Source organism: Dipodomys spectabilis, unplaced genomic scaffold, assembly GCF_019054845.1.
Source record: "Dipodomys spectabilis isolate Male_0828 unplaced genomic scaffold, ASM1905484v1 ptg000207l, whole genome shotgun sequence".
NCBI classification, from domain to species: domain Eukaryota; kingdom Metazoa; phylum Chordata; class Mammalia; order Rodentia; family Heteromyidae; genus Dipodomys; species Dipodomys spectabilis.
Window position 1 is genome coordinate 4,040,439 of NW_024870884.1, and position 12,518 is coordinate 4,052,956.

General features: G+C 37.5%; 1 protein-coding gene across 1 annotated transcript in view; it reads right to left on the bottom strand.

Annotated features, from left to right (window-relative positions):
• Nucleotides 1-12,518, bottom strand: part of Ccdc6 (coiled-coil domain containing 6) — a 104,404-nt gene that overhangs the window by 48,683 nt on the left and 43,203 nt on the right. The window contains exon 2 of the mRNA XM_042696324.1: nucleotides 3,969-4,118. Coding sequence (XP_042552258.1) covers nucleotides 3,969-4,118 — 150 coding nt within the window. The remainder of the gene's footprint in view (nucleotides 1-3,968; nucleotides 4,119-12,518) is intronic.

Here is a 12,518-nt window from a genome sequence, read left to right on the forward strand (position 1 = left end):
TCTGTTATCACTGATATTAGTGATTAACAGTCAGCGAAATTAGGAATTAAAAAAAATAATAGTGACCCAATGGTGTCAATCACATAGAGCATTCAGATTATTAACAATTTGGGAAGGGGGGAAGCTAACTCCTATGAATAAGCCTGACTACAGAGGACTTCAAGGCCCTACCCAGTACACCAACCCCATGGCAGAGACAGAATTGTGATAGCAGGATATCATTAAAAGTTAGAGACACAGAAGGTTTCAAAAGGTAAGTACAACCAAGTAACTGAATATTTTAATTCCCTTAAAAAAAAAAAAAAAAAAAGATTTTCTCATCATCACCAGGGTTGAACTCAGGGTCTTATTTGTCTTATTTGTCTGGCTCTCTACCACTTGAGCCATGCCTCTAACCTATAGAAGACATTTTCTATCAACAAGTAAGGTACATTGTTTTTATACAAACAGAAAGGCAAGGATGCAAAAAATTAACATAGCCTGTCAGCTTGGAGCTTAGGTGTAATTACTACTAACCACATTTTAGACCTTTTTCTAACATGCATGTTATATACAAAATTCCAATCAATGCTTGCTCAGAACATTTGCTGTAAAGCTTAATTACAAATAATGAATGAAGCAATCTCTCTTTGTGGCATTCAGAGCAAAATTCAGTCCTGACAGGTTCGTGTTGCACCTGCCAAAAAAATTAGAGGGTTCTTTTTAGAAGAATATCTTACCAATCAAGTAGTTAATCCCATAGTTTGGGCTCAAAAAGATGCACATTTTTCAGATAATGGTTTTCACAAAATGGATATATACTGGATCCACAAAGAATCAAAGGAAAAAAGCTGTGTACTCTCTTGTGTGTAGTGTTTGGTGATAATTAACACGTTTGGGGTAGTTATACTCTCCTCAAACTTGATTTTGGGGCAAGGATTTCCTTGCTTCTAAAGATAAATCAATTTTCCAAGGCAGATAGGAAGAGACATAAGCAATATTCTCATTTTTTGTCCTCAGGATCAAAGAATACCTTTGAAATGCACATAAAGGCAATGGGCAGTCACTACTAGAGATAGTAGCCAAAGCAAGCTGACAAAACCAAAACTGTTCTATTAATAGCCTTTCAGAAGCCTTTGGGTGAAAAATGTTAAGCATTTGCAATCAGTTCAATTCACCCATTTGTCTAACAGTGATATTTGCAGTAAGGATGCTTTCTCTTACAAAGCTTTTCATTAAAAGTCTTATCGAGAAGCAAATCCCTTGAAAGCCATACTAAAGTAATCACACAGTTGAAAAAAGTCTACTTGTCTCAGTCTAAAACCTTCCAGAAGGAAAGTAGTACTTCCATGGTACATGGCAGAAAATGTGGGCATTTAACAAAAGACTGGTACAAACCGGAAAGGAAATGCATATGGGGAACCTGGGGGTGAACACTAAATGACTCAGATTCCTTCTCCCTGCAGCTCTGAGATCCTCCAGGATGGACAGCAATGGAGGGTAGGTTCTCAGATGATTATAAAATGGCTATGTTGTGATGTTTGATGTCTAAAGTGACAACTTATCTATCATGCCACAGAACTGACATAACCCAGAAACTTGATATCCATCTCTTTTCAGAAGCCTAAAAGCAAGTAAAAGGGATTAGGGCGTCAAGTATTATGGTGGGTCAGAGTTTCAGCTAGAAAATGTTCTAATATTCATTAGTGGCTATGGTTACAAAACAATGTGAATATATTTAATGTCACTGAATTGTATGCTCTAAAAAGATTAAAATGGTAAACTGTTCATATATATTTAAGCAAACACAAACCAAGAGCCTAAAATCATGGGGAGATTCATGAGAAATTATCTTGGGGACAAGCTAACCATCTACACACCCAGATTCTACAAGCTGGATTACCAGCAAGCTTCACGCCCAACTAGAACGCCCCAAACTTCACAGACAAGGTTTTCACACCTTCAAACCATACCCTTTGATTACAGACAAATGAATTATAGAGCTATATATTATAAATTGCTTTGGGCAAAAGCAGTTTATTATGTTATTAATTTAGGTACTAATTCTCTTTAGAAAGAAAAAATCTGAGGAGAATGGGTAAAGTCTTCTGGTCAGGTAAAACTTACTTTTTTTAAAAAAAAATGGAAGAACTATTGAAAAATGATCACCACAATCCTGCAGGTTATAACATTATTTATAGGATACTCAAGTCTAAAAATTTAAATGCAAGCCTTCTTATATCCAGTATTTTCCTATCACTAACTCTTTGTGTTGTTTACAGCTCTTAAGTTTTCATTCCTTTTCAGTTTCTTGTTTTACAGAGCATCAGTGACCTTGGAAAGTAAGTTATAAGTGAATATGAGGCCAATTCTAACACACACAACCACCCACAATGGAGATGAATCTTCACAGAGAAAAGGACTGACTAGGTTTGACTGCTTTATCAGATAATGTAGTCATAGACCCCCGATTATTAAGAACAACATCAAGTTCAAGAGAGGGAAAAAAATGTTTCTTGGAGTGTTAAGAAAAAGGGGACCTGACTATACATTCAACTCTGGTTTAAAAGCACCATGTAGAAAAAGCCATCTAGTATTGCCATTGTGAGATATATCAAAGACAAACCATCTCCCTTCTTCTGTACAATGCAAATTAATAAACAAAGTTTCAGTGCAAAAAAAAAATCTTATGTGTGAGGAAATGTAGCTCAAGCAGCAGAGTGCCTGTGTAGCAAGTCTGAAGCCCTAAGTTCAAACCCTGCAAAAACACACACACACACACACACACACACACACTCACACACACACACACACACAGTGCTATGAATTCTTGCTCAATGATAATGTTTTAATGTCTATTCTTCACTTATCAACCACTACTATATAATTTAAATTTTGTGTAAGACTGCAACAGCATCATCACACAATAATTAGGAAGAAAAATGTGAAAAGGTATGGCTAAAAGTTTCATGGTCTTACTGCCAAAGTTTCTATATACCAAAGCTTCAAGTATCCTCCTGCAGCGTCTATGTGGAGACTTTAAGAGTTAAAAAGCCTCAAATATCTTCTTATAATCCTACTAGAACACATACTTCAATTTGATTAATGAATGATCTTGGTTGGTAATAGGTGAACAGAAAACACATTGGGTTGTTTTAAAGACATCTAAGGACAAATGGGTAATAATGTTGTTCCTGTTATAATTTTTTAATACCTTTGATTTTGGATATGCTGTGTTAATTTTTTAAAAAACTTATCTTTTATATTTCAAGTTCATACTGATTATCCCACAAACTGTTTCCCATAAAAATGTTTAATTGTTACTTTACTAGAAAGTTTTGAAAATAAAAAAGCAGGGAAGTGAATATGTTCACAACAAGACAAATAAAATCCTCTGAGGTGTCCTGTTTCTCTTATGTATTACTGTGATTAATATCAAATTGCATAGCAGTCTGGTTTTTGTTCAGTAACTTATTTCCCATATGAACCTGTTGTATGTAATTTCAACTTAAATGGATTACCATTATTTTCTGAAGACATTTCGCTTTAAGTCCTCATATTTTAGTATGAAAGACCCACTTCTTAATATCAAAAAGCATTGTGTTTATAATAGATTGAACATTACAGAAAAAGGAAATTTACATTTGGTGTTAATCCCCTAGTTTCAAAAATGTTACACACAGCATCACCTGTGTTATGACTCCATGCTTCTCAGCACGAATAAACAAAAAGTTTCAGAGTCAAGGTTTGGAAGTTTTTGAAATGCTCAGGGCACTGAAATCTTTCCTTTCATAAGCAGATGGACTATGGAACCACTTCGGAGGATCACACTACTGCCATCTTCAACCTGGTATTTTTACTCTCCAAGAAATTTTAACTATAACCTCATCAGCAAATGTTTCCCAAAAAAAAAAAGTGCTCCATCAAAGTCACTTGTTCCTAGAGAGAAAAGAAGCTGGGGAAGAGGAGAGGGTAGAAGGGTAATTTACCTGCATCAATTTTCTGGAGAGCTCGTTAGTGAGAAACTCTTCTTCTTTCTCATAATTTACAGCAAGGGTTTCTTTCTCTTTCTGCAAAGCCTGAATTTTCTTGAATAAAGTGTTGCTGATGAATTCTTCTTCCTGCTCAGCTCTGGCTTGCTGTTTAAAAACAAAAACAAAAACAAAAAAACATGGTAAGAAAACAGGATATTTGTTAATTGTAATATAATTTTAATTCCCAAACAGGGTGCCTATTTTAATTAGAGCTCTATTTTTAACCATGAGCCACCACACCCCAAAAAAGCACAAAACAGGAACTCCATAGAGATTTGAAAGAGACCTTTTGGGAACAGGGTCTCTCTGTACTGTGTATGGCCCTTCTTAAAGTAATAAGCCAAATTAACTGCAGGTTTTTTGTGATTGTTGTTTTGGGGGTTTTTTGGTTTTCTTTTTTGTCAATCGTGGGGACTTGAACTCTGGGCCTGGGTGCGGTCCCTCAGCTCTTCGGCTCAAGGTGAGCACTCTACCACTTGAGCCACAGCGCCACTTCGAGTTTTCTCGTGGTTAATTGGAGATAAGACTCTCATGGACTTTGCTGCTTGAGCTGGCTTTGAACCATGATCCTCAGATCTCAGCCTCCTGAATAGCTAGGATTACAGGTGTAAGCCACCAGAACTCAGCCGTACTAGTTTTTATAAAGCATCCTCAAACCAGTAATTATGACATAGATAGGTTCTTCTCACTCACCAGACAGGCTGGACCCTTTAGCATGTACACTGATTCATGAAAACTCTCCACATCATGCCTCTCAAAGGCTTACAATTGGAAATTGAGGCAATTTTTTTTTAATCGAAACAGAGAAGTGCAGCGCCTTTAAAAGTAAATTCATGTCACTTCTTTAGTATGTCACTGAAAGAGACCATTCCCCTATGACCCAGCAATTTACTCCTGAGCATTTACCCAAAAGATAACAAACAAGGCCACACTAAAGCTACCAACACAATAACCATGTTCACTGAAGCATTATTTACCATAGCTAAGATATGGAATCAACCCAGATGTCCCTCAGTACATGAATGGATCAAGAAGATGTGACACACACACACACACACACACACACACACACACACACACACACACACACACACACACACACACACACACACACACAGTGGAATTCTATGCCTCCATCAGAAAGAAATGATACCAACCCATTTGTTAGGAAATGGAAAGACTTGGAAAAAAATCATATTCAGTGAAGTAAGCCAGGCCCAAAGAAACATAGGTCCCATGCTTTCCCTTATTTGTAAAAACCAGAATATGACTACGATATTCTTAGCAGTGGATAGAATATCTAAAAAGCAATGCAAAGATACACATTCAGAGTGTTCATGACAGAGCTACCAGAAGGAAATACACCAAAGAGTTAAAACATAAATGCAAGTAGTTAGTGGATAGTGGGGAGTTATTATAAAAGGTGAGGGCAGATGACAGGAATTTATTTTTTAACTTTCCTTCCCCACTGGAAATTTTTTAAGGGTAAGGCAAGGTGACATGATTATAATACAAGGGCTCAATGGCACAAAGAGGCATACTATGAATTAACATATATCACAGACACAGGTAGGGTAATCATAATTCAACAGATGACAAAATATTTCTCTAGAATCCCTCTCATCAAAACAAAGAAAGTTATACCAGATTAAAGAGAAGGAAGACTATTATTCTTGTGGAAAGTTAATTTGGAACGGGTTTATTATTTCATTCGTTCATTATTTGAACTGTGATCCTCAAGCCGCATTTATTATTTATTTTTATTATTGCATTTATTCACTTGTTATTTGAATTGCAATCTCAGCTCTCAGCCTCCTGATGGCTAGGATTACGGGTTTGAGCCACTGGAATATAGCTAAATCACATTTAAATAGCAACATTTTGATAACCTTATCTCAAATAACCCATTCCTGCTTTATCTGTTTTTACTCATTCCAGAGACAGGCATTTGCTTGAGTTCCAAACCTCCAGAGCCTGTCACTTGACACTTGTCAAAAAACAACACAACCAAAAGGACAAGAAATGAAAGGGTATTCTATCATGCGATCTTTTACCATAAAAAGGTCCAACTCCCAGCTATGGTGGCTTAGATTTGGTCCCTACCAGTCAGATTCCTCAACTACTGCACCCTAAGCCTCAGTTTCTATGACACCATACTCCAGGTTCTCCATCAAGGTAGCTATAAGGTACTGCTTATCCAGCAAATCTGCAAGAGCCATAAGCATTCAAAGGAATAACGTGGCCTAACAGAGTCCACTCAAAGCCCTTTAGCTAAGTTCCTGTCACCATTTCTACACTCTCATTTGGGGGCTGTCAAGTTTGTACAGCTCATCTTAGGAATGAACACATAAATAAAGACATAAGACACGATGCCATGTCAAATATAGCCTCAGGGAAATTGATCTTTGAAGAAAATCAGACACAGCAGAAAGACATCATGGATAAACTTAATTATCAAAAATGAACAATGCATCATAGTAAAGCATTAAGGGATCATTTATTTCTCCTGCAGGTGTCCGTCTCCCAGTTCAACCTTCATCTTAGCCTTGGTTTTTTATTTCCCAAACCTTAAAACAGACTTTTGACTTACACTGAAACAAATGACTTCTCCAATGCTTTAATTTGCCCAAAAGAAGCTAGCTAAGTCAGGTAGATGGTGACCTAGGTGCACAAACAGGCCTAAGCTCTATTTGCAAGGCATGAAAAGTTAACTTGACAAAAGGTAGACAGAGCAAGATCAACAGATACCTCATGAAATCTCTTTTTTATCTGATATGCTTAAACATGTCAGCATGCCCCAAAACAGCCAAATTCAAAATTAAAGTTGCAATCCAGAAGCCAAAATAAAAATATTTAAAGTTTACTCTAAATTTAAAGTAACTCTAAAATTCTCAAAAGAAAAGGAAAACAAAGACATCAACAACTTTGAGAGGAAAGAAACTTTTCTCACTGTTTTGTATATGGCTATACAATTGAAGACTGGGAATATATAAGAGAAGTAGAAAAGTCTGTTTCCAGGTTCAATACAGACTTAATTGCTATGTTTAGAACTGGAGAAAATTTGGTAAAATTTTATGTACTTATTAGTGTCCCATACTTAGCACACTGATCTCTACCTAGCAGTAATCACTCAATATCTATTAATGTAAAGAGTAAACCATAAAGTATCTTTCTGTCATCTTTCCCCATCCTAACAAAAATCTAGAAGTCAAGTAAAAAAGCTGGAAAGGGCATTAGATATTTGCTAAATCCTCTGGGATAAATAATTCTTATAAAAACCTTTTCTCCTGGTTTATCACATATGTAGGTGTTCATAATCTATACAAACATTTTATACAGATAAAGAAATCACTGTGCACCATGACCTGGGCACCTGAGATAGGAGATTTTACTGTGACTGTACAGCATCTCCATTCTGGAACCAGTGGTATTCTGGGGGCTAGTTTTAAAAAAGGAGAATTCCATTGCTCATGAGAAAATCCAAGTGCCAACTCAAAATCATGTAGGATGGTGTAACTCGTGATCTGTCAAGTCTACAATACACAACCGTTTTCTGAATCAAGAAATTGCAGGCAAACATCTACTTGAGAGCTACTGTGGGGAAAGAATATATGTAGTCAGGAGAAAGGTCATGTGATTACTAACAGAACAGATTTGCATTGGCTTAAAAAGTACCTTTTCCACTGGTTAATGATTTGTTTTGATAACAAGAAATCCTAAAATTTTGCCATCTTGAAACTTTAATGCTTGCTTAAAAAAACTGAGTAAGATCCACTTATTATTTCAAATATTTAAGAATATACTTGCATAAAACTCTTATTATTTAAATTTACTTTTATCTATTCACTTATTATTGAAACAGCATTTGAAACTACACTATAGAATAGCAGGGATCACCAAATCACGGAGCCAAGTAAAACCCTGTTTCTCCTAAACTGTCATTCACCAGGAGTACTACCAATAACATTCATTGTTTTGAGAGATGCTTGGAGTTGAATAGATTTGTGGAATAGATTTGCTCAAATGTTGGTCATACCAGTGGGTTTATCAACAGAAGACAATAGTATGGCAGGGGAGAGTGTCAGAGACACAGAACACAAGCTTTTATGAACTTCTGCTCCTAATGTAACAGTTAAGGAAAGGATTCCAATTACATGCTTACGAATTATAATCCTCCATTCAGCCTGTGGAATCACCAGTCTGGTTATCTTTCCTCCACCTACTGCAAACTAGCTTACAAGGGAGGAAAAAACACAATAAATTAAAGCACTAAAAAACAGTTACTGCCAGGCGCTGATGGCTCATGCCTGTAATCCTAGCTACTCAAGAAGCTGAGATCTGAGGATCACAGTTTAAAGCCAGCTCAGGCAAGGAAAGTCTTATCTCCAATTAATCACCAGAAAACCAGAAGTGGCCAGGTGGCTCAAGTGGTAAAGTGTGAGCCTAGAGCCCTGAATTAAGGAACTGCGCCCAGGCCCAGAATTCAAGCCCCAAGGCAAAAACAAACAAAAAAAACAGTTACCAAGCTTTATCAAGCGGTAGTGCCTCTGAAGCCAGTTTTAGAGAAAAGGTTGGTTGGCTCGACCAGCAGTGCACAGAGGACAGACACGCATCCTCCTCCTGTGCTAGGAAACACATCGCCACATACAACCTGACCATGTGAATTTAGTAACACTAGCTAGTTCAAGATGCCTCTATTGACTCTATTGATCATTAAAAGATGCTAAATGTTTACATTAAACTTACCAACTTCTCTCATGAGTCAATGACCAACAGGCTACGCTTTGAGGGAGGTTAACATACAGTGTCATACTGAGTCAGACTGAGGTAGCTGGCCCCAGGGGCATGGTGTAGCCTATCCAGGGCACTGCTTCCTCTTTTGTAAAGTGAAAATAATGTCACATCCCTCAGAGTTAGTAAAGCAGACATATCCAAACTATTCACATAAAGGGCTTATCACAGTCCCTCAGCTTTCTTTAGAAAAAAAATATATAAAATAAAACTGGTACACAAGTATTTATAGTAGCATTATTTATAATGATCATGGAGTGGAAACTGTCCAAATGTCCATCCACTGATGAATGAATAAGACTGAATGCACTGGGCTCATACGATAGAATATCATTCATATCATTTGTAAAGTAACATATTGCGAGTATCATTCAACATTTCATTAAAAGAAGTCAGAGACATAAAAGCCATATGTTGTGTGATGCCAATGAAACATCTCAAATAGGCAAATCTATGTATGCAGATAAGAAGAGATTAGCAGCTGGCCAGAAGAGCATGGGAAGTGACCACTCAGATATGGCTTTTCTTTTGGAGGTGATGAAAATGTTCTGGAAATAAATAATGATGGCTGTGTAACTAAACTGGTCACTTTAAAGAATGACTATTATGAAGGAGGTAGAATAGTGACAAAAATAGATTGTTTTCAACATCAAGAAGAAGAGCTATTTTAACATGTAAATCCTCTCTTCTCCAATCCTTTCCTCTCCTTCTCCCTCCCTCACCCCACCCTCTTTAAAAGGCCTCATTAGCTGGCTCTGGAAAGGATAGACAACTCTGATCCCCAGGGCCCAGGCACACTGTCACTGTTGCTGCTGGAGAAGGACAGGTAAGGCAAAACTGGTCTATGTGTGAGCGGGCCAGGAAACCCCAAAAGACTTGGATAATGATCCATGGCGCCTCAGGGAAAAGCGGGAAACTCTCTCTTGCTCAAGAAACACATCAGACTCCAGACAGTGCCTGGTAGCCAGAGGAGGAAATAGTCAGAGAAGAGCCCATCTCCATGGCCCTGGCTCCCACAACTTACCTGAAACCGTATCAAAGGAACTAAGACCATTCTCTGCCTCCATAAAAAGCCTGGCCAGGAGAAAAAGCTGACAGTGATTTAAGACTGGAGAAGGCAAGAACATGGAGACACCTCTATTGCAAGCATTCAAGGACTCAACACTGGAACAGTAGAGCATAAACACTCAGAGAAGGATGGCACAGCAGCCTACAGAGAGAGGAGTTTATAACCTGTGCTGCAATCAAAGACATAATCTCAAAACAAGAAAATCCCAAACCTAACAATCATTCATTAGATTAAATCAACCTAAACCCAACTTAATCATTGATAAGATTAAATCAATCCAACTTAATGGCCTAATAGAAGAGGAAGCATGCTCACTTCTGGTCATAAACACTACTTAGGCCTACTGTATTGTATAGTACTCTACACAATGTCTGGCATTCAATCAAAAATTTCAAAAATCACAAAACTGCAAGAAGAAAAATCAAGATATTAAGCTATTAGCAGAAAAGACTCAGAAATGACCCAGACATAAGAATTGTGATTTTAATATCGTCATGATTGATATGTTAAAGGATGTAATGGAAAGGGAAAATTACATGCACACGCAAACCAGATATTTCAGCAAACAGGTAAAAACTAGAAGAGTAAATGGAAATTAAAGAGATGAAGAATTCCTCCAATTCCTCCAATCATCATAGTGGGGTATGATTCAGCAGGGTAGGAAACCCTCCTGTCCCCAAGACTTACATTCTCCTGGAGGAAAGGCAGACTTAGTTTAAAAAAGAATAAATTAAAAGCTAAGTAATTGAAAATTACCCAAACTGTCATTTACAGTTGAACAAGAGTGAAGAAGGTAAAAGATAGGCAAAAATATCAAGTAACCTGTTACTTTAATGAAGCCCCTGTGAGAAAAAATTAATTTAGAAAGAAAAAATAAATATAGATGAATATATGAATTATGATTTGACAAGATACAGCAAAGAAATTGCCAGAATTACTATATAATTAATGAATAGACCATTCATCTACAAAGCTCAGAGAATGTCAATCAGGACAAATACAAAAACAAAAAAACAGACACAGTTGGGCACAGGGGCTTACATATGTGCTTACTGCTACTTGGTAGGTAGAGATTGGGAAGATCGAGGTTCAAGGCCAGCCAAAGAAATGTCAGCCAGATAACTTGAACAAAGTAAACTGGCGATGGTAGCACATGCCTGTCATGCCAGCTATGAGGTAGAAGAATCTCAGCCAGAAAGAAATCTTAGACCCACACAAAAACACAATACCCTATCCAAAAGAAAAGGAGTAGGAGTATGGACTCAATGATAAAATACCTATTTAGCAAGTACTAGGCTCTGAGTCTTACTTCCAAATAAAAATAAAAAGACACTCACCCCAACAATTATAATCAAAATACTGAAAACCAAAGACAACAAGGGCTAGGAGTATGATCAAGTTTTAGAGTACATCAAATAGCAAGCACAAGGCCCTGAATTCAAATCCTACTACCACCAGGAAAGGGAGGAGGAAAAAAAATTATAATCTTGAAGTCAGTCAGAGAAAAAGACTCTAAAATAGTCAAAAGGGAATTCTCAGACTGAAGGGTACTTTCAGTGCATGTAATCACCAAGTGATTAATACTAAAGAAAACTTTCAAATGGAAAAATGACACAAGCAAGCACCTTTGAAAAACATTTGAATGATGAAGTTTTAATATTCATAGTTATCTTCACAATCAAGAAAGTACAAATTAAGATAAGCCTGTTCTATACTCTAGATTGGGAAATTTTTCATTTAAGAGAGGAACAGTATAGATCTCAGATGTACAAGCAATAGAGAAAAAGAACACAAAACCGATCAATACCTAACGAAGTCTCAAACCACACACATTTGTAAGAACCCACAGCTATATACAAAGACAGCAATGCCACATTAGTGTACTGTGTTTGTGGTTCACATCACTGATTAACTTAAATACATGATCTTCAAGTGTATGAAATTACCATCTCCAAGTATAACCTTGGCTCAGAAGCCACTGGCGGAATGTGGGGGGAGGGGGGTCGGGCAAGGGAGAATTATGATTGACTGCTCTGAGATGATCTTCAAAGCCTCTCTTAATTGTAGACTTCTCTTAACCTGTATGGATGGACCCCCAACAACTTAGGGGTTCCAAATCCTGGCTCTGGGGCAAAGTGAGGCCAGGAGAACATAGACGTAGCATCTCACAGCAGGACTTTGGAAAATGGGATTGCCCTGAGTTGCCACTTGTGCAGAGAGTAGTCAGTAAATAACCAACAGGGGGAGCTCTGAGACAAAAATGACCTCTGGGATAGGAGGAAGGCCACAGCAACTGAATCCACCATCTTTTCCCATCTTTCTTCACAGGACAATATGTTCCCAAAGATGAAGACATTGTAAAAAGAAATAAGAACAAAGCACACACAAACAAAAACTGAGCCAACCTCATTTTGGAGGTTGGCTGGACCAGAAACTGATAATGTGACTACCACACCATTCCTATCCCCATGTACCTCATGCAAAATGTCCCTAAACCATGAACCTCTATTTCTAATTTCTGACACAGGCAGGGAAGGCCTCGACACTAATCCCACCAAGAATCCCTTCCTGCTCTCTCTTTCAACAAGCTCCTAATCAGAATAACTACCACATAAAAGAGGCCACAGTTGGATAGATTTTTTTTA